The 18,973-nt window shown below is 41.0% G+C and overlaps 1 protein-coding gene across 9 annotated transcripts in view; it reads left to right on the top strand.

The window, feature by feature from the left end:
• The window catches only part of Ppp6r3 (protein phosphatase 6 regulatory subunit 3), a 136,310-nt gene that overhangs the window by 52,626 nt on the left and 64,711 nt on the right, over positions 1-18,973 (top strand). For all 9 annotated transcript variants that reach the window (XM_013347871.2, XM_026781673.1, XM_005351621.2 and 6 more), the window contains exons 3-7: positions 4,047-4,279; positions 8,730-8,916; positions 11,786-11,923; positions 14,913-14,978; positions 17,459-17,571. In XM_013347871.2, coding sequence (XP_013203325.1) covers positions 4,053-4,279; positions 8,730-8,916; positions 11,786-11,923; positions 14,913-14,978; positions 17,459-17,571 — 731 coding nt within the window. In that variant the 5' untranslated portion in view covers positions 4,047-4,052. The remainder of the gene's footprint in view (positions 1-4,046; positions 4,280-8,729; positions 8,917-11,785; positions 11,924-14,912; positions 14,979-17,458; positions 17,572-18,973) is intronic.

Below are 18,973 nucleotides of genomic sequence, written 5' to 3'. Positions count from 1 at the left end.
GTCCTGGAACTAGCTCTGTAGACCAGGCTGGTCTCGAACTCACAGAGATCCGCCTGCCTCTGCCTCCTGAGTGCTGGGATTAAAGGCGTGCGCCACCATTGCCCAGCTAGCTTGTTAGTTTTTTAAGACAAGATCCTTCTATGTAGCCCAGGCTGGACTCAAGCTTAGAGTCTTTTAACCTCAGTTTCCTAAGTACTGAGATTATAGTTTCAGGCTACTATGCCTGGCTGAAATACAAATAATTTTGCAATATAAATAATAAAATACATTTGTAATATAAAGAAAATTCACTGTAGAAGTACTTATTTCCACGTTCTATACTAACCAGTGTGGTAAAAAAAAATCATCTTATATATAATAGGTGCTAAAATGTTTTCTCAGTGTTAAATTTCATATTTAAAATAGCTTACACTTTAGATAAGTACTTCAGAAATACAGATTTGGGCTAGGGGATTAGTAAGCCTGGACTGCAATTTTTCTTTTTTAACTCCTTTACTTTTGGGGGACCCTTCCACCCAGCTCCCAAATAAGTACAGCTTTTCTTATTCTGTCTACTTTTTGCCTCTAGGCTTTTACCTTCCTCTGTTTCTGTATATCTTTTGTTGATTGTTGCCATCTTTGCCTTGACTTCCTAATCAGAGCTAGTTCAGCAATGTATTTAAATTAGGTAGTTGCTTAAATACCTTCTGCTATCTACCAGGGGTCTACTGTAGGTCCCTTCCTTCCTCCCATCATAGATGAGGAAGATCACTTGCTGTGTGTCTGTTGCAGTTTGTCTTTGGAAGTGCATTTCTCTAGCTTGTTTTTTCATTCATGTTGTGTACATAGGAAAAGGTGGGTCTACACTGGTGACCTCTGCCTTGTTTCTTCTCAGTGGAACTGTGTTGTTGGTCTGTGTCTTCGTGTTGTGTTGTTGTGTCCCATTCTGTCCCCCAGGTATCCCTCTCAAGTGAGGTGTGATGAATGTGGGTCATGTGAACTGAACAGCTGCTGTTTGTCCTTCCTTGGCTCTCACTCTTCTTGCTGCTTAAGATTGTGGACACATAGTCATGTGTCCTTGAGAGCATGCTAAGGCATTATAAACTGAGGGGATGACTTTGGTGACACTTGATACTTGACAGTATGGCTTTCTGAAACTTGTTCCCTAAGAATTCTTGAACTTTCTTAACGAGGTTGCATGCTGGGCAGTCAGGCTCAGTGTTGACTATCTGTTCTGTGAAGTGGAAACTTCTGAACAACCCACTGTGCACAGCTTGCTTTTTAGCTTCTCATTCTTGGGGTCAGTCACTGTGATTAAGGGTGTGGATAAAGTTTGCCCCTATAATTTCTCTTATTTGTATTTTTATTTCATTATTTGATTTTGTTTTTTTCTAGACAAGGTTTCTCTGGCCGCCTTTGAACTCACCTTCTGTAGACCAGGCTGACCTCAAACTCAGAGATCTGCCTGCCTCTGTCTCCCGAGTCCTGGGATTAAAGGTGTGTGATCAACGACTGGCTATTTTTTTCTACTTTCAAAGAAATGATTTTGAGGTAAATGTTCAGGAGAGCTTTGAGTATGGATGAATTTAGTAAGATACATAGTTAAAAAAAAGAGATCCGCCTTCCATAGATAGGACCTTCCTTTCCTTTTCCTTTTGCTTGTAAGAACATGTAGGTATTAATGACCTTTTCTGGTGGTAGTTTTAAGTGGATGCAGTTGAGTGGTGGGTGTCGAAGCTGTAGCTGTAGCTATGGAGAGCTTTTGTTTTGGGAACATGCGACTTTGTGCCTTGCCACTCTCAAAGAAGTCTCTGGCTTTTGAGGCTCTGCTGCTACTGAAGCTTGTGCTGAGTGACTGTAGTTTGTTACTGTGACTTGAAGAACAATCATTTCGTGGTGGTGGGCCTGGAGACCAAGTTGAGGAAAGACTATCCATGAAATGCTGTGGGAGGTTGACTGTTAGTTGTTTCTCATAGTGACTTAGGATAGTAAGTTTGTCAAATTCTTTAATAATTAATTAAATAGTTAAATTTAATAAGTTCTAAAGTTTAGCTCATTTTTGCATTTGATGACCTCAGGCTTTTAGCTATTAATGAACTCACCAACTACTTTATTCTGAGTAGTCCTCATTAATTGTTACTTGTTGCTGAAGATGGCAGTTCTGTGAAGAATGTATTCGTCATTCCTCAAAAGAGTTGCTTTCTGCCATTTTCAGGTTTTTTGTTGTTGTGTTTTGAGACAGTTTTGCTGTGCTAGCCCAGACTGGACATAAGCATTCACTAATTCTCAACTTACCAAGCGCTAAAATTTTGAGTATGATTTTTTTTTTTGCTTGATAGTTTTAAAATTAATGGGCAGCATGCTTATGGAGATCAGAAGACAACTTAGAAAAGTTGTCTTTTCACCCTGTGGGGCTTGGGGATCAGACTCAGGTCTTTAAGCTTGTCAGCAAGCATTTTTACCTGCTGGGCCAACTTGCCCTCCCTTGGTATTGTTTTTGTTTGTTTTTTCGAGACACGGTTTTTCTGTGTAGACCTGGCCGTTCTAAAACTTGCTCTGTAGACCAGGCTTATTTTGTTTTTTAGACAAGGCCTCTCTATGTAATCCTCATGATAGCTGTGTAGACCAGGCTAGTCTAATACACACAGAGGAATCAAAAGTGCAGGCTGCCATACCCAAACATTGAATTCTTAAAATTCTTAAAGTATGAATGAACTGCTTCTTTTTGTGTTGTAGGTTTTTTTTTGTTTGTTTGTTTGTTTTTTTGACAGCTTCTTGTTGTGTGGCCCAGACAATCCTAGAATTTATCTTCCTGCCTCACTAGAATTATGGGTATGTGCCAGCTGAGCTTGGATGATTTGCTTTTGTAGGTTAAAAATCATTTTAAGCCAGGTGATGGTGGCACACACCTTTAACCCCAACACTTGGGAGGCAGAGGCAGGCGAATCTTTGTGAATTCAAGGCCAACCTTGTCTACAGAGTGAGATCCAGGGATAGCCAGGGCTGTTACACAGAGAAACCCTGTCTTGAAGAACAACAACAACAACAAAAAATTTAAAAATCAAGCTTTTTCATTCAGCATTTTCAACACTTTAACCAGCTAAAAATATTTTCTGGATGGGGCTGGAGAGATGGCTTAGCAGTTAAGAGCACTGGCTGCTCTCCCAGAGGACCCAGGTTCAATTCCTAGCACTCACATGGCAGCTTACAACTGTCTGTTATTCCTGCTCTAGGGGATCTAACACCCTCATACATATAGGCAGAAACACTATTGTAGCTGGGATGTGGTGGCACATGCCTTTAATCCCAGCACTCCTGGCAGAGGCAGGTGAATCTGAGAGTTCAAGGCCAGCCTGGGCTACAAGAGCTAGTTCCAGGACAGGCTCCAAAGCTATAGTAAAACCCTGTCTCGAAAAAACAAAACAAAACAAAAATTATTATTATTATTATTATTATTATTATTATTATTATTGGGATGAAGACAGAGCTCACAGGTTAAGAACATTTGGCACCTAATTTTGAGTCCCAGCACCTATTTGGTGGCTCACATGCCTCCAGTTTTAAAGGATCTAACGCCCTCTTCTGGCTTCCATGGCCACTCCATTGCAGGTCATGCACATATAAAACAAGAAAATTAAATAAAACATTTGTAGAAAGTTTAAAAAGAAAGCTAATAAATAAATTCTTTTAGTTTTTTTTTTTTTGAAAAGGGGCTAAAATGATTCTGTCAGTGTTACTCATTAAGAAATCATTTTGTGCTGGCCAGTGCTGTTGTTTGCATTTAATCCCAGCAGTTGGGAGGCAGAGGGAGGTGGATCTCTGTGAATTCAAGGACAGGCTGGTCTACGGAGTGAGTTCCAGGACAGCCAAGGAAGGATACACAAAGATACTCTGTCTCAACAAACAAACAAACAAAAAGGAAATCATTTTGTAGGTTCAGTATGAAACTGCTTTAATTTTGTGTTAATGCCAAATTGACATTGTAGACCAAACTGAACTGAAATTTGGTTTCTGGGAAATCAGTAAGTAAAGCTGAAATTTTATTAAATACTCTCTGTTTTGTTTAGACCAGCATGTTTTGGAAATTTGATCTTCACTCATCATCCCATATAGACACACTTCTAGAGAGAGAAGATGTAACATTGAAGGAGCTAATGGATGAGGAGGACGTCTTACAGGAGTGTAAAGCACAGAACCGCAAGCTCATAGAGTTTCTGTTAAAAGCAGAATGTCTCGAAGACTTAGTCTCATTCATTATAGAAGAGCCACCTCAAGACATGGATGAGAAGATCAGATACAAGTAAGAAAATGGCATCTTTGCCTTAGGCTGGAGTAGAAAATGATTATTCTTGTTGTCTATGAATTCCCTAGAGCCACTATAGCCATTGAGAGGTTAAGATGGTCAAGACCTACAGTCTTAATGGGGGCACACAGTCCATTCTGGGGCTAGCTTCAGTGAATCACAGGCATTTCAATGTTAATCTCAGCCAGAAGTACGCCATGCTTTTTAAGTGACAAGCAAACTTCTTATACTAGTAAGGCATTCAATTAAGTATCTTCTTCACTTTGTAGATAACAAGCCAGGATTGCCTAGAGGCCTAGTCAGAGCTTGAGTTTAAAGAGTATTGCTCATATAGTAAGGCCAGCCTTCCATTGCTTGAGCATTAGGAGTGGGTTTTGGCAAACAGCAGTGAAGCTATATTCAAGCAGGGAATCTCATAATAAATAGAGTGGATTTAACTACTCATGGCTGGTTAATTGAATCTGTTTACAAACAGCATAATACAGTAAATGAGAATCCTTTAATGCTGCCACTTGTAATACTTCTTTTTACACTTCTGGGAATACCAAGCACTTAATGAGCACGTTAATATTGAGCTTGCAGTTATTTTTCATATCCAACATTGAAGTAGCCCCATCTCCCACACTGAAATAAGAATCCCTTCAAAAATAAACATCTATTGTGATTCATTAAAGACATCATATGGAAGGAACAGGATTCCTGCCTCAGAATAACTTTCTTCAGATATCATTATGCTGTCAGCAAAAAAAAAAAAAAAAAAAAATACTTGATACCTTTAAAGTTATTGGTGATTTAGGTTCTCAAGGAGGCTCTGTTCTCTGCCAGCCTTTAAGATTGACACTCAGCCATCAGTAGAGACTATAGGATTCAGTGAAGACCAGTATCTTATAAAGGAAAATATGTGTAGCATAAAAATACTAGTGTGTTTTTATTGCCCTAAACACCTTGCTGCTTTGGAATTCCTGCCACAGTAAGCTGACATGTACGTTAGATGGGTCTTATCCAGATCAGAGGTGGAACTGGTGTGGTAATATGTCCAGGATAATGGGCCTTCAATCAAGCAATCTTGGAGTGGTATGGCCCTCTCTTTATGGAAGCTGTGAGTAGACAAGTAGTTTCCTTTTTTAGGTTGACCCTCATATTTTTCTGGGTGATGTTGTTCTAATGTCATACCTTTTACGAATTGCTTATTTACTGAGAGGAAAGGCTCCATGCTGCCTTTGCTGCTTGGATCTGAAAGCTTGGCAGTGATGCTACTTCTTTGTGCTGCTGTGTTACCTTTAAAGTTGTTAGAGCAAGCGACCTCTCTCACACAGTCTCCTAGATGTGCTAGGTGGTGTCATTTGGAGGATCAGGGGTTGAGTTGGGTGGAGCAGAACTCTGTCTACTATGCCTCTGGCCCAGCTCAAGCCAACATTGGTGTGAAATATACTTTGGGTGACCTGAACACCTGTATTAGCATAGAGAACCTTTTGGAAAGGTTCAAAATCTGAAGCATTTTGAGGATTAAGATTGATTGTTATGGTCAGGGCAATCCAGAGTAAGAAGTAAAACCATAGTTTGTCAGAGAAGCCCTCTGGAGAAGAAAGCAGGCTAGGACAGAACACCTGAAGTTGGTTGGTGGAAGGATTCTAGAGGAAGGAAGCTTCATTTTGAGCCATGTAGGAACTGAAGACATTGTCTTTGCAAGTGCTTGACAAAGAACAGCCAGACTGAAAGTGTGGAAGCCCTAATGTGCATGAGTGTTTGTTATATCCTAAGAACAAGGCAGTCTCATGAATGGAGGTGAGGAGGAAGAAAGAAGGTCTGGGGTGAAATCAGAGCACCCTCCAAAACAAGCCACCCAAGGTTTTGAGCAGTGAGTGATGGATATTGCCTGACAGTTGTCCTTGTCTGCTAGTACTGGCCCACTCTTTGGCTCTAGGCACTGGGAGACTGGAGTAGAAAGGGAAGGTCAGTTAAGAAGCGGGTAGCAATCCGCAGAGAAAGATGTCAATATCCTTTTGGGGGAGCAGGTTTTAGCATCTAGACATAAAATGAAGTAAGAACTGAAGAAGCTTCCTTGGTGTGAGGTCAGAAGAAGGAAGGATTAGGAAGGAAGGGATATTGAGTGTTTTACTCCAGGTAGATTAGAGTGGAATAGCTGTCAAGTTTGAGATGTCTGGTTGGTATGGAGTAGAGGCAGGGACTCACAGCAGGGGGATGGGTACCATATGATGGCATGAGGCTGACAGAGGTTACCCATGGAGCTGATGGGAGGCAGGCTCAGAAACTGATGGAGGAGGCTGTTAACTGAATTAGGGTTCCACACAGGAATTGAGGAGTGGCCAGGACAAGAAGAAAACAGGTAGAGGCCGCCGCCCAAAAAGCTGCTAAAGACAGACTTCAAGGATAAAAGAGGAACCATGATCAGAGGCTGCTGCTGAGGAAATTACAGTGTGGCCATATTAACCCTGTTGAATCAGGTCCTGAGAGCCTGGCTAAAATGGCTCTGAAGAAGATTGGAAGACAAAGCAAGACATCTCCTTGAAGTTATTCTAGCATTGAGAGCACATGGTAGCTAAAGGAGTGTTTTATTTGTTTTCCTAAATAGAAGAAGTGGTGGTTTATATGGAATGGTGCAGTAAGAGGAAGCCATGTCAGTCAAAGGAGTGCTCTGTACTACAGCAGGTGGGAGGAATTAGCAAAATTTCTGCAGTTTATCCTAGAACAGTGGTTCTCATCCTGTGGATCCTGACCCCTTTGGAGGTTAAACAGTGCTTTCATGGGGGTTTAAGACCATTAGAAAACACAGACATTTACATTGTGATTCATAATAGTAGCAAAATTACAGTTATGAAGTAGCAACAAAAATAATGTTATGGTTGGGGGCTCACCACCATAGCATGAGGAACTGTATTAAAGGGTCGCGGTTTTAGGAAGGTTGAGAACCATTGTCCTAGAAAATAGAGAGTAATGCAAGTTACTGTCACTCATTAGCCACCTTTGCAATGCCAGCCCTTCCTCATTATATTTCAAAGCCTACAAACTAAGGGAAAGGGCCAATACACCTTGGAAAGTGGATGAGGTAGGAAGTAATCCTAGTATGAATCCCATAGCTGCAGATACAGCCGCTGTGTGTTCCTACGTGGTGGTTACAGTAGAGAAGTCTGCTGTGGCATTGGTGAATGCCTGTGTTACAGTGTTGGGGAGACTAATGGAGCAGAACCTCCTAGAAGACATTGTTGGGAACTACAGTCTGCATGCTTTCACACCTTCAACTCTGTCTTCCTCTCGCATCGCTTCCTTTGGGGACTCATGCTGTTTATCCCGTTTCATCCCAGATCCTTTCGGGTGCAATGGTCCCTTGCTTTCCTTGGATACCTCTACATGTGTCACACTCTCCAGACCACAGTCTTTCCCTCTGTCAGCTCTCATATAGTCACTCTGCTAGTTTGTCTCCTTGATTTGGTCAGCCTTTGAGCTTGCTATTCCTATGACTAGCTTGGGCTGTTGCTCCTGGTTGGTTGATGGAAGAATGTGTTAATGTATTAGAGCAGAGAAGGGAACTATTATCACATATAGTGTTGTCTGATGAGTCTCCTGTGACCATTGGAAAGGGTCATTCGAGCATGGGGAACATAGGTTTACTGCTTGGTTTTCAGAGTAAATGGTCTGACTGTTGGAGATAAACATGATTGAGGTTGCAGTTTTTTCTAAAATCATGAGGAAATAAATGCAGAGCAAATGCCAGCTGCTTCCTGTGGGCCTACCAAGTGAGATCATAGAGATCATAGTGAAGAATGACAGTGGACTGGTTTCTTGCCTGTCTCTAGCTTCGTAAGGTCCTGGAAGGCTCTTGTAGAAAGTGTGGGTTTGTATAATGCTCTTCTCTCATCCTTCAGTACCGCAGGCTGGTGTCTTGTTTGTCTTAGTCAGTATACCATGATAGGTGTTTTCCTTAGTTGGGATGAGACTGATCATTTGATAACTTTTCAGAACTTTATCATACTCTTGTAACCCACCTGAGTTGAGCTGACCAGTGACCTGCTCAGGTACCTGCAGTCATCACCAGATCTGTGTGTAATACAGTTTCCTGGAAACTGGCAGACCCTAACTTGTCTCTCGGAGCTTCCACTTCTCTGTCCACCTGGGATGTGATGGCTGTCAAGACACTGTACCTTCAGTGAGATATTTCTGATGTTACAGTGTGACATCTTGGTTCTTAAGCCCCGTGCATGCACCAAAGTTGTAATGCAACAAAAACATATCTTACTAAAACTTGGTTAAAGGCAAATTAGAAAATTCATTTTAACTTAAGAGGTTGGATGGAATGGTTTGAAGGTGCTTTTAATTCCTAGTAGATGATTTTGATGTTTTGACAGAATTTTAGGGGACCTTCCTGATGCTATGCTTGATGTGATGAACTGTTACCATTAGACGATAACACAATGTTCTATTCTTCTAGGTATCCAAATATATCGTGTGAGTTGCTCACTTCTGATGTTTCCCAGATGAATGATAGACTGGGGGAAGATGAGTCCTTGCTATTGAAATTGTATAGCTTCCTCCTAAATGAGTCCCCCCTGAATCCACTACTTGCCAGTTTCTTCAGCAAGGTGCTAAGTATTCTTATCAGCAGAAAACCAGAACAGGTAAATACTGTTTTCCAAAGGTAAGTATCTGGGCCGTACATCCCTGACTTGAGGGATTTGCTGTAGTTTCTGCATTTGCCTGAGGTCCAGTTTCAATAAGAGAATGCCTTTTAGGTCTTTAGCAGTTTAAGCAGCCCTGGTTTACACATTAAGTAGTATTTTTCTTCTGTCATATGCATTGAAGGGCCTCAGCTGTAAGCATACTTTGATTTCTTTCCTGGACAAATAATCAGAAATATCATTGTGAGGGCAGCAGATTGAATCTGAGTACATAGCTAATGCCCCCCCTGGGTTCAGCAGTTGCTTTGCTTTGTTGTTTCCTGAAAATCGACCAGTGCTTTGCACATGGTGGTCATTTATTTCACTTAGATATCTGGATGCCGAATCTGTAGCACTGGGTCAGGGTTCACACCTCCCTGTTTGTACAGGTACCTCTACCTTGACCCTTCTGTTTTGTTTTTTTTTTTTCCAGTTCACATGTTGTATGTGTGGAAATGTCATTTCCCAAAGAAGTGGTTAGCCAAGTCTGGCTTTTGGGCCAGTGATGACAGCATCACCTGAGAATTTTTTTTTTTTTTTAAAGCAGTGTATGTTCTTGATTCCTACCCCAAACCTATAGAATTAGATGGAATCTGACAGTGAGGACTTTTGGCACATCTTCCAGTTCACACTGATGTTTGCCAAAATTGGAGAACATTACCATAGTGGAAGTTTCTGTAAAGGCCCAAGAGCTCACTTTCACGAAATAGCTAAAGCAGCAGATGCTTAGTGCAAGCTGACAAGATTATCAGTTGCATCAGGCAGAGATGAACATGGTCAATTCAGTCAGAGTTGGCTTTCTTCGTGGTAGACAACAGTTTCCAGTTACTTGATCTTGCTATCAGAGTACGTGAAAGGACTGAAACTATTTTGAGCCTGCTATATTCTGTCCTCTGCTGAGGCTAGGTTCATATTTTATTTTAGAAGGGTGGTAGAATTTGTGTTCAAGTAAGGTTCTTATTTGATTAGGGCCACTTTCCCAAGTATGTATGAGAAAGATCTTTTACCTTGAGTCACAACCCCCAAGTCATAGTCTAAGTAGTACAGATTGTTTTCCATTCTGCCCTTTCCACATGCATTGCAAGTCGTCACATCATTCTGGCATAGTTAGGTCAGAGATGGCTACCTCCATTATTAAGACATGCTTTGTTATGTTTTTCTCCTTATATCTGCTATTGGGATCCAGGTTGGTAGCTATGTATGATTTTTGGTGTTTATAAGGTAAAACATTAAAATATGTGGAAGGCTTTCTGAGGGTTTGTGTATTGACACTGGGACTTAGTTCTGTTATTTGTCTGGCAGTGATGGTGTATGCCAGTAGAATCCCCAGGCGAAGAGTCCCTTCATCTGGTTGCTTCTTGTTTTTCCAGCTAGGATTCCTTGGATGATAACAGCATTGCTTGTGTAGTTGCCAAAAAGGTCACACTTGAGAATTGTGTTTCCTGTTGCTTGATAGTATTGAGACTTAGGCACTGCAAGGGTAACAAAAGTTCAGATTCATGTGGCTTAACCAGAAAGAGACTATTTTAGCTTTTAGAGCAGAGAGCAGAGTGTCCAATTGTTGGCCGCGGTGAATAGTTTAGCCTTCAACACCAATGTCTAAAGTACAGGCCATTGGTCCTTGCTATACTATTCATAGCAGCAGCTAAGGTTTATACATGTAGGCTCCAGGACCACTATTTCTGCCATGCATGGAATTGTTTTTTGGTAACTTCTGTTTTTCTCACCTTTCCTTTCAAAGACTTTTATAGGACTCAGCTGTGAGTGGCCAGTCCTCGAAGAGGATGATTACTTGGCATCATTGTCTAGACAAACAGTGCAATGACTCATTTTGAAATTACTTGGGGTTGTAGTCCTACCTGTTCTGGCTGATAAGCTTCTTTGTGCATGTTTGTGGAAGGCTTGGGACTCTTGCAGCATGCAGATCTGAGTTTAAATTCCAGGGCAGCCACCTTTTAGTTCTTGGAGATATGTAGCAGGTCTGAGCCTGGGATTTTTCATCTAGAACAATGAATTCCACCTTCCAGGATTTAGTGAAATTTTGTGACAAAAACTGCCAGTCTGTGAAGTGCCCTTAGCATATGTGGTAAGGTTCTAATGGCTACTGTGGAAACTGCAGGATAGAATCATGATTTCGATCCCTAATTCATCTCCCTTCAGCACAGCACCCTCTTTCTAGTCTCCTGTTGTTAGTCATACATGTGTCAGTGCAGCCTAAATCACCTGTGGACCAGGTGAGCTAGCTACTTAGAAACAGAAATCTTTTTGAATATTCCACATTTTAAATTTAAGTTTAATGGGATTGCTTTATATGTAAATTATAAAGTAGTATATATATTTTAAGTTTTATTTTATGTGTATGTTTGTTTTGTCTACATGTATGTGTACGTGTTTATGCCTGGTGCCCATAGAGGTCAGAAAAGGGTATTGGATCTTCTGGAACTAGAGTTACAGGTTATTGTGACTTCTGAAAGTGAAGCCAGTGCTCTTTACTGCTGAGCCATCTCTAGCCCCACATAGTATGGTTTTTTTTTTGACTGTTTGTAAGGTTGTGAGTTTTTAAAATGCCTCCTTCTTGGATAGTGAACAAGGAAAATAAAGAAAAGGCAAAGGTTCTGTTAGCTTTATTTGTAGTGGGGATGCATGCTGATTTGGAAGATGACTTTATTTAAGGGCTTTGAATATTGTTATTATTAATCCGTTTGACATCTGCTTGCTAACTCAGTGCCTCCCTGTCCTTAAGTTAACTGGTAGGATTTGGAGAATGTTGGTCACTCTAGATTGTATGCCTCAAGTTATGCATCTTTCAGATTAATTTGTTTTCCTCTAGATTGTGGATTTCTTGAAAAAGAAGCGTGATTTTGTGGACCTCATTATAAAGCACATAGGAACTTCTGCTATCATGGATTTGTTGCTCAGGCTCTTGACATGTATTGAGCCTCCACAGCCCAGGCAAGATGTTCTGAATGTGAGTAGAGATCTGAACTGCTGGGGGTTGGGCTTGGGAATGCTGTTATTTGGGTCTCTGGGCTCCTGTTTGCTAGGAAAATCTTACAGGATAAGAAGACCTGGGGATGAGGCAGGGAGGGAGTTGTCCCAACACAGAAAAGATACTGATTTTTATTTCTTGATTTGAGACCAGTATGTGTAACCCTGGCTGTCCTGGAATTCATTATTTAGACCAGGCTAGTTTCAAACTCACAGAGATTAGCCAATCTCTGCTTCCCAAGTGCTGGAATTAAAGGTATGTGCAATCTCAGCAAGCTGAGATTCAGAATTTACTGGACCAGGCCTCAGGATGCATAGGCCCCTGGGTCTATCAGATGCAGTGTTATTTGCCCTTTGCCGGTTGATTTGTTATGTGGATGGTGAGTGTATTGAGGATTTATCATAAAGCTGGGTCTGGATGTAAACAGGACAAGGTTTTCTAAGAGTGTGACAAACCTGCCTCCTCCATGAGGGTCAAACAAGTAAATGGTGGTACGTGGAAAGGGCCCACTTTAAGTTCAGAAAGGTGGTAATTTTAGGATTTGTGCATCTTGAGTAGATATATGTCGTAGGTGAAACTGGACTTGAGGGAGGTTTGAATAATCTGAAAATAAGGCTTCCCGTGGTCCCTCAGTTGTGTTCCTCTCCCCAGTTTTCCTTGCCTTCTAGCACTATTCTCTCTGGATCCCAGTCTGATGTAGTTGTACATGTCTATAATGTCAACACTCTATATTATGAAGCAGGAGGATTTTAAGTTCTAGCCGGCCTGGGCCAAAAGAAATAAAAACTGTATCCCATTGAAAATGAGTTTCTTGGAAATTCTAGTTTTAAAGACCTAAGGAACCAAAACGACTTGAGGGTCTGTGAAAGGAAGGTCTACCTGGGGTTGTCTACTACAGGGCATACACTGCCAAGATGTCCAGGCATGCTTGCTTTATTTGGTAGATCAGGGCTATATCTGCAAGGTGACCCAGGTCACCCAGCTAAGTTCTGCAAGCAGGTTCTCTGAAACTTGGAGGTCAAGGCTTCAAATGGAGGCACCTTGCTACTTTTGTGTGTTTCTCTAGAATCTTTTTTCAAAAAGGGTTCAAAATTCTGGGAAAGACTGTTAGAACAAAGAGGGTAATGGTCACTTTTATATGAATTAGTTCAGGAGGAGGTTTATAAAGTGTGATTTGCTTTAGTGGCTCTAGTCCTCTGGCTACTTCTAAGTTGAATTTTTTAGGGTCTGTTTCCAAAAAGTTAAGCTTTTGGGGAGAGCATGTGGTCAGTAAGAGAAGAGCAGGTTAGGGGGAAATTTCCTTAAAATCTTGAAGATCCAGAAGTGGGCTCGGAATGTAGATACTTAGGTGGTGAAGACTGAACTTACATACACGTACCTGTGATCAGGAGCATATACTTCAGGGTATTGCTGTCAGAGTGTGGCCTCAGGTAATAAATACTGTGGGAAGTTTCTTATCTCATGCCTAGATCTTAAAGGCTATCAAGATGGCTCAGTGGGTAAAGGCACCAGCTGCCAAACCTGACAATTTGAGTTCTATCCCCCAAATCCACATGATTGAGGAAGAGAACGCATTCCCACAGAATGTCCTCTGACCGCCACACATGTGCTATATCACACACATACACACATAACAATTAATTATAATAAAACATAGCAATTGGGTGGCTTCATCCATAACACTTCCCATTAGTACTTGTTTGCATTGCCCTTGGATATGTTCCCTATAAGGAGCTAGAGACAGCAGCAGGGTTTTATCTCTACTTTTAGCAAATCATATTTGGTTTCTTGGCCTCAACTTCATTTTCTGTTGTCTTCAACCTTTGTAAGTCAAGTGACTTTTCAACCGTCTTATATTTTATGGTGCTTTGCTCCTTTAGAGCACTAATTTTAAGCCTGCCAGTTTATCCTTTATTTACTTATCTATCCTCTTATTCATTTATTTATTATCCATTCATTCATTCATTCATTCATTCATTTAGTTATGAATCACTCTGATCCCTTCTGTATCTCCGATCACTGCATCCCATGTAGAGGTTACAAAGAGAGTGTTATGGTTCCAGCAGCTCTACCTGTGAGACAGGCAGATGACCATCTCTCTACTTCTAGGATGCCCCAACCTGGCCCTAGTATTTCTGTAGTGGGTTTGCTTTGGGTATCAGAAAGCCCCCTTTCATCCTGGGTTCTTTGTAGTAAGCTTTCTTCTTGGACTATCTTTGGACTGCCAGTCTACAAATAATGACCAGAGACTTATTAATTATGGAAAGCTTGGCCTTAGCTTAGGCTTGTTCTTAATTAACTCTTATAGTTTAATTAACCTATATTTTTTTTAGTCTACGTTCTGCCACGTGACTCAGTAACCCCTTCTTAGTACGGTACATCCAATTTGCTCCTAGTCTGCTTGTGAAATGGCACGCCTAGATTCCTCCTCCTAGTTTCTTTCTCTTTACCTGGAAATCCTGCCTATTCTCTAATGCCTAGCTGTTGGTCATTTAACTAGTAAACCAGCCAGAAAGCTCCTAAACATATCTTTATCATATAAACAAATATTCGGCAACAATTTCTTTTAACCCAGAGGCTTGATACTAAGTGTTATTTTTCATTCATCTGACGTTCAGAGCGGACACTCTCTTTGAGATAGTATGTAGCCCATCTGCCCAAGGCTCCTAGTAGCCAAAGTAAATGCTGTACATACTAAATATCCAGTCAGCACCACTATTAAGTATAGAGTCTAAGTGTGTGATTGTTGGGACTTGGGATTGTGCTTATGGTCACTCTTAAAATGATACATTCACTAATTCACTACATTTTCCTTGAGAGACTTTTTAATTTTCTGTAGTGTTCAAAGTCCAGAGAAACCTGTAAATTCTACTTGAAGTATGATGGCTATATCCAGTATGTTTATCTTCACTGGGGCTTGAGCAGGAGCCACTCGTTGCTATGATCACTTCTACCATGTGTTTTTCAGTGGCTAAATGAGGAGAGAATTATCCAGAGGCTTGTGGAAATAGTTCATCCATCGCAAGAAGAAGATGTAAGTTCTCTTATGACTTTATTTTTTCATTTAAAAACTGTTGATTGGCCACAGAACATACATGTGTGTCTGTGAATGGGAATGAGAGGTGATGGTGTTCCTGCATTGTGAGCAGCAGACACTATCTCCTTCTAAGAGTTATGGTCATGCTAAGCCTGCTTTGTGATAAATCTCCATCCACACTTATTTTTGTTTTATACCTACTTTTTATCTTAGGTGATGGGGCCATATCTGCATCTTGAAAGCTCTGGCTAAAGCTTTGCAAACATCACAGCAAGGTCTGGGTCACCACTGAGCCTAAGCAATGACTTTGTAGTCCTAGTCCTGACCTTGAAGCCTCAAATAGGTTCAACTTGAGTATAGAGGCTAGAGACAGATATACCGTGTGTCCTGCCTCCATCTCTTCACTTTCTCCCCTGGTGCTGGAGATTAGACACAAAAATGGCAGTGATTCTGAAACTTGAGTTAACCATTACACATTGAACCCTATCCTGAGTGGTCAGGGTGTGTGTCCCTTAGGTCTGAATCATCACTCTCTTCAAGTATCACGCTAGGCTATGTGAGATTATCCAAAGTCAACCATTATCTACAGGCAGGACAGCTCTGTATGACTTTACTTCATGTCCATGGAGGAGTGGGTGTTAGGATGGTTCAGACTGTGATTGAGGCTTTAGGTCCTGTACACATGTTTCTAGATTGCTGGTTAGAATGGGGAATGAACAGCATGGATGAGCAGGACAGAGAAAGCTGGGCTTTTATCCAGAGGATATTTGTTACTCACAAATGGATTTTCTGTGGAGGTGGATTTACCCTCTTTTATAGTCTGCTTACATTTTTTTCATAGGTCTGGAGCAATGGCTCAGTAGTTAAGAGCACTTGTTGCTCTTGCAGAAGACCTGGCTTCAGTTCCCAACATTCACCTGCCAACTCATAACTAACTCAGTTCCATGGGATCCACTCCTTCTTCTGGTTTCTATAAGCACCGGGCACATACATGGTGCACTTAAATTAAAATGAATCTAAAAGAGTTTTTTATGCCTAGGGCAGATCTAAGATACATTCTTAACTTCTCTGCCTATCCCCCTTGGGATTGTGGAGTATATGCTCCATTGCAGTAGCTACTGTTGTTACCAGAGTTGGTATTATTTATACATTCCAGGGCTTGTGTATACTGGATGCTAAGGGAGAACTGTCTAGAAGGGTACTAATTTCTTCTCTGGTTAGGAGTTTAGTATTCAGGAGCTCAGTCTCCATGTTCTAGAGTCATGCCAGTGCCGGTTGACATAGGCAAAGTTGGCCACTTTATAGGGGGTAGTTTCCCAAAATAGGCTGTGTTTCTTGAGCAGAATTTAGTTCTTACAGGGCTACATTTGTCTGTAGAGTCCAACAGAAACCGTGAAGGAGAAGCTCAGTTCTTTAAACTTTTTATTTAATTTTCTGTGTATGGGTGTTTTGCCTGCCTTTTTTATTTCTTTGGGAAGATAGTCCCATTGCTGCTCTTTTGTTAAGTACGTGTTTAGTTTTGTAGGAAACTATTCTTGGTTACTATACTCTGGTTCTGCCCCACTATGCTTAATCTGACACTCTTTTTTAAAAAAAAATAATGTTTTTAGATTTATTTCTTTTTATGTTATCTTTGTGAATGTTTTACCTGCATGTATGTATGTATACTACAGGCATGCCTGGTGCCTAAAGAGGGTGTCCCTTTGGAGTTATCAACGATTGTGAGCCTTGATGTGGGTGCTGGGAATTAAACCTGGGTCCTCTGAGGAGCAGTTAATGCTCTTAACTATTGAGCAATCTCTCCAGCCTACAACACATTTTTTTGAGAAGGATAAAGCATGATTAGCTTAGTGACTCCTGCTTAAAATCCCAGCAGATGGAAGGTTAAAGCAGGAAAGTTGTACAAGTTGGAGGCCAGCCTAAGCTACATCTTGAAACATTGTCTCAAAAAAACAATACACATATGGGGTGGAAGGGAAAACATGTTAGGTTCTGATTCTAGTCTGTGGGTGTGGATTCCCGGTATGTATCATCTCTTCAGGAGGGTAGTGTTCTGGAATGTTACTGTTCCCACAGGACATGAATGCTAGGCTAGAGCTTCCCAGAAAGGTAGATGGACATTATACCTTCTATGGTCCACAAAACTATATTAGTTTTTTTTTTGTTTTGTTTGCTTTTAATATTTGAGGTAGTGTGTGTATCTGTCTGTGCTAATAAAGGTATTGTTTGTGGGATATCTTTTTTCAGGCACGTAGTCAAAGACATTTGTCTGTATGCTGATCTACACTGCAGGTGTGGAAGGGAAGCTCATCAGCCTGGCAGTCAAATGCTTCGTCCTTTTCTTTGGGACTACATTGCTTATTGAAGCTTATGGATGATTTTAACTTGTGTTACCTCTCAAGAAATTTCTCCCTTCACTTTTTACTGTAATAACTTCTAACAAGTTCTATAGCTAAAATTGTACCTTTTTCCTTTAGCGGCATTCAAATGCCTCACAATCACTTTGTGAAATTGTCCGCCTGAGCAGAGACCAGATGTTACAAGTTCAGAACAGTACAGAACCAGATCCCCTGCTTGCCACTCTAGAAAAGTATGTTTACTGTTTGGTTTTTACTTTTCTCATTGATGCTGTTTGATGTGTTACTTTGTGAGTGACTGGTAAGTGAGGTGCTCCTTTGTGGGCATCGTGTCATGGAAATCCTATGCAAAGAAGGAAAGCCTGCTTTCCTTCTTCTACCGTGGGTGACACTGAGAAGGAAAGAGTGAGAAGGGGACCAAGTGGCATGTATATGTGGACTTTCAACTTCTCTGTGCCCACAAAGCTGAGTTTACAGAGCCATCCTAACGTGAAACAGTCACGTTATAACTTGGAGGGATTTGTTTTTTGGTTTTTAAATAGAATCTTCTGTATGTTTGCATTTGACCCATTTAAGTTGTTGGTTTCGTCTGAAGATCTTAGACCACTGTGTCTTTGCAGATGACTCAGTTTGCCTGAGTAGTTACCTTAAGCTCATGTTGAGGGGAAGGTCCCTCAGGTACTGGCTGCTGTTTTGATTTCCAGGATTCTCACATTTTCAGAATTAACGTTGGTTGTTACCATGGGTATATCTTTGACTAATGTCCACACTGTTAAAGTGGTGTTATGGAAAATCAGGCTCACCTTTGGAAGGAGTAGCTGAAGAGTGCACAGGTAGCATTAGACACAGTGGTGGTCTCCGTTGGTCTATTGCTCTTGGCTTGTCTGTCATGGTGTTATATGTCCCTTAGTAGTTCTCCAGTACAAAGAGGCTCTTCTGTATCTTTTGCCAAAGTGTCTGTAAGACAGGGGAGGGCCAAACCAGAGACAAAACAGCTTGCTGTAGTCTGTGAGAAAGCTGATTTTTATTTCCAGAATTGTTGCCAAGGGAAATGGTACATGCACAGTAATTCTTGGTGTTATGTCTCTTTATGTATGTACTCCTTTCAAACACAGAAGATCTTCTAACATCCAGATACTACCAGTTGTGGTGCTCAGTAAGCTGAGCTGTGTAAACTGCCATTTGAGTAAGTTCAAAATTCTGCAAAATTCAAGATGTCATTTTTTTCCTGCTGTGTAGTACTCCATTGTGTAAATGTACCACATTTTCCTGAAGAGAAAAAAAATGACATCTTGAATTTTGCAGACAAATGAATAGAGCTAGAAAACATTATTTTGAGTGAGATAACCCAGACCCGGAAAGACAGTTATCACATGTACTCACTCATAAGTGGTTTTAAACATAAAGCAAAGAAAACCAGCTCACAAATCACAATCCCAGAGAACCTAGACAATAATGAGGATCCTAAGAGAGACAGACATACATGGGAAGTGGAAAGAGACAAGATCTCCCGAGTAAATTGGGAGCATGGGGACCTTGGGGAAGGGTTGAAGGAGAGGGAAGAGGCAGGGAGGGGAGCAGAGAAAAATGTGAAGCTCAATAAAAATCTATTTTAAAAAAAATTCTGAGCCGGGC

The sequence above is a fragment of the Microtus ochrogaster genome, chromosome 8 (assembly GCF_000317375.1).
Source record: "Microtus ochrogaster isolate Prairie Vole_2 chromosome 8, MicOch1.0, whole genome shotgun sequence".
Lineage (NCBI taxonomy): Eukaryota > Metazoa > Chordata > Mammalia > Rodentia > Cricetidae > Microtus > Microtus ochrogaster.
The sequence above is the reverse complement of the archived record's forward strand: the minus strand, read 5'-3'. Positions and strand labels throughout refer to the sequence as shown.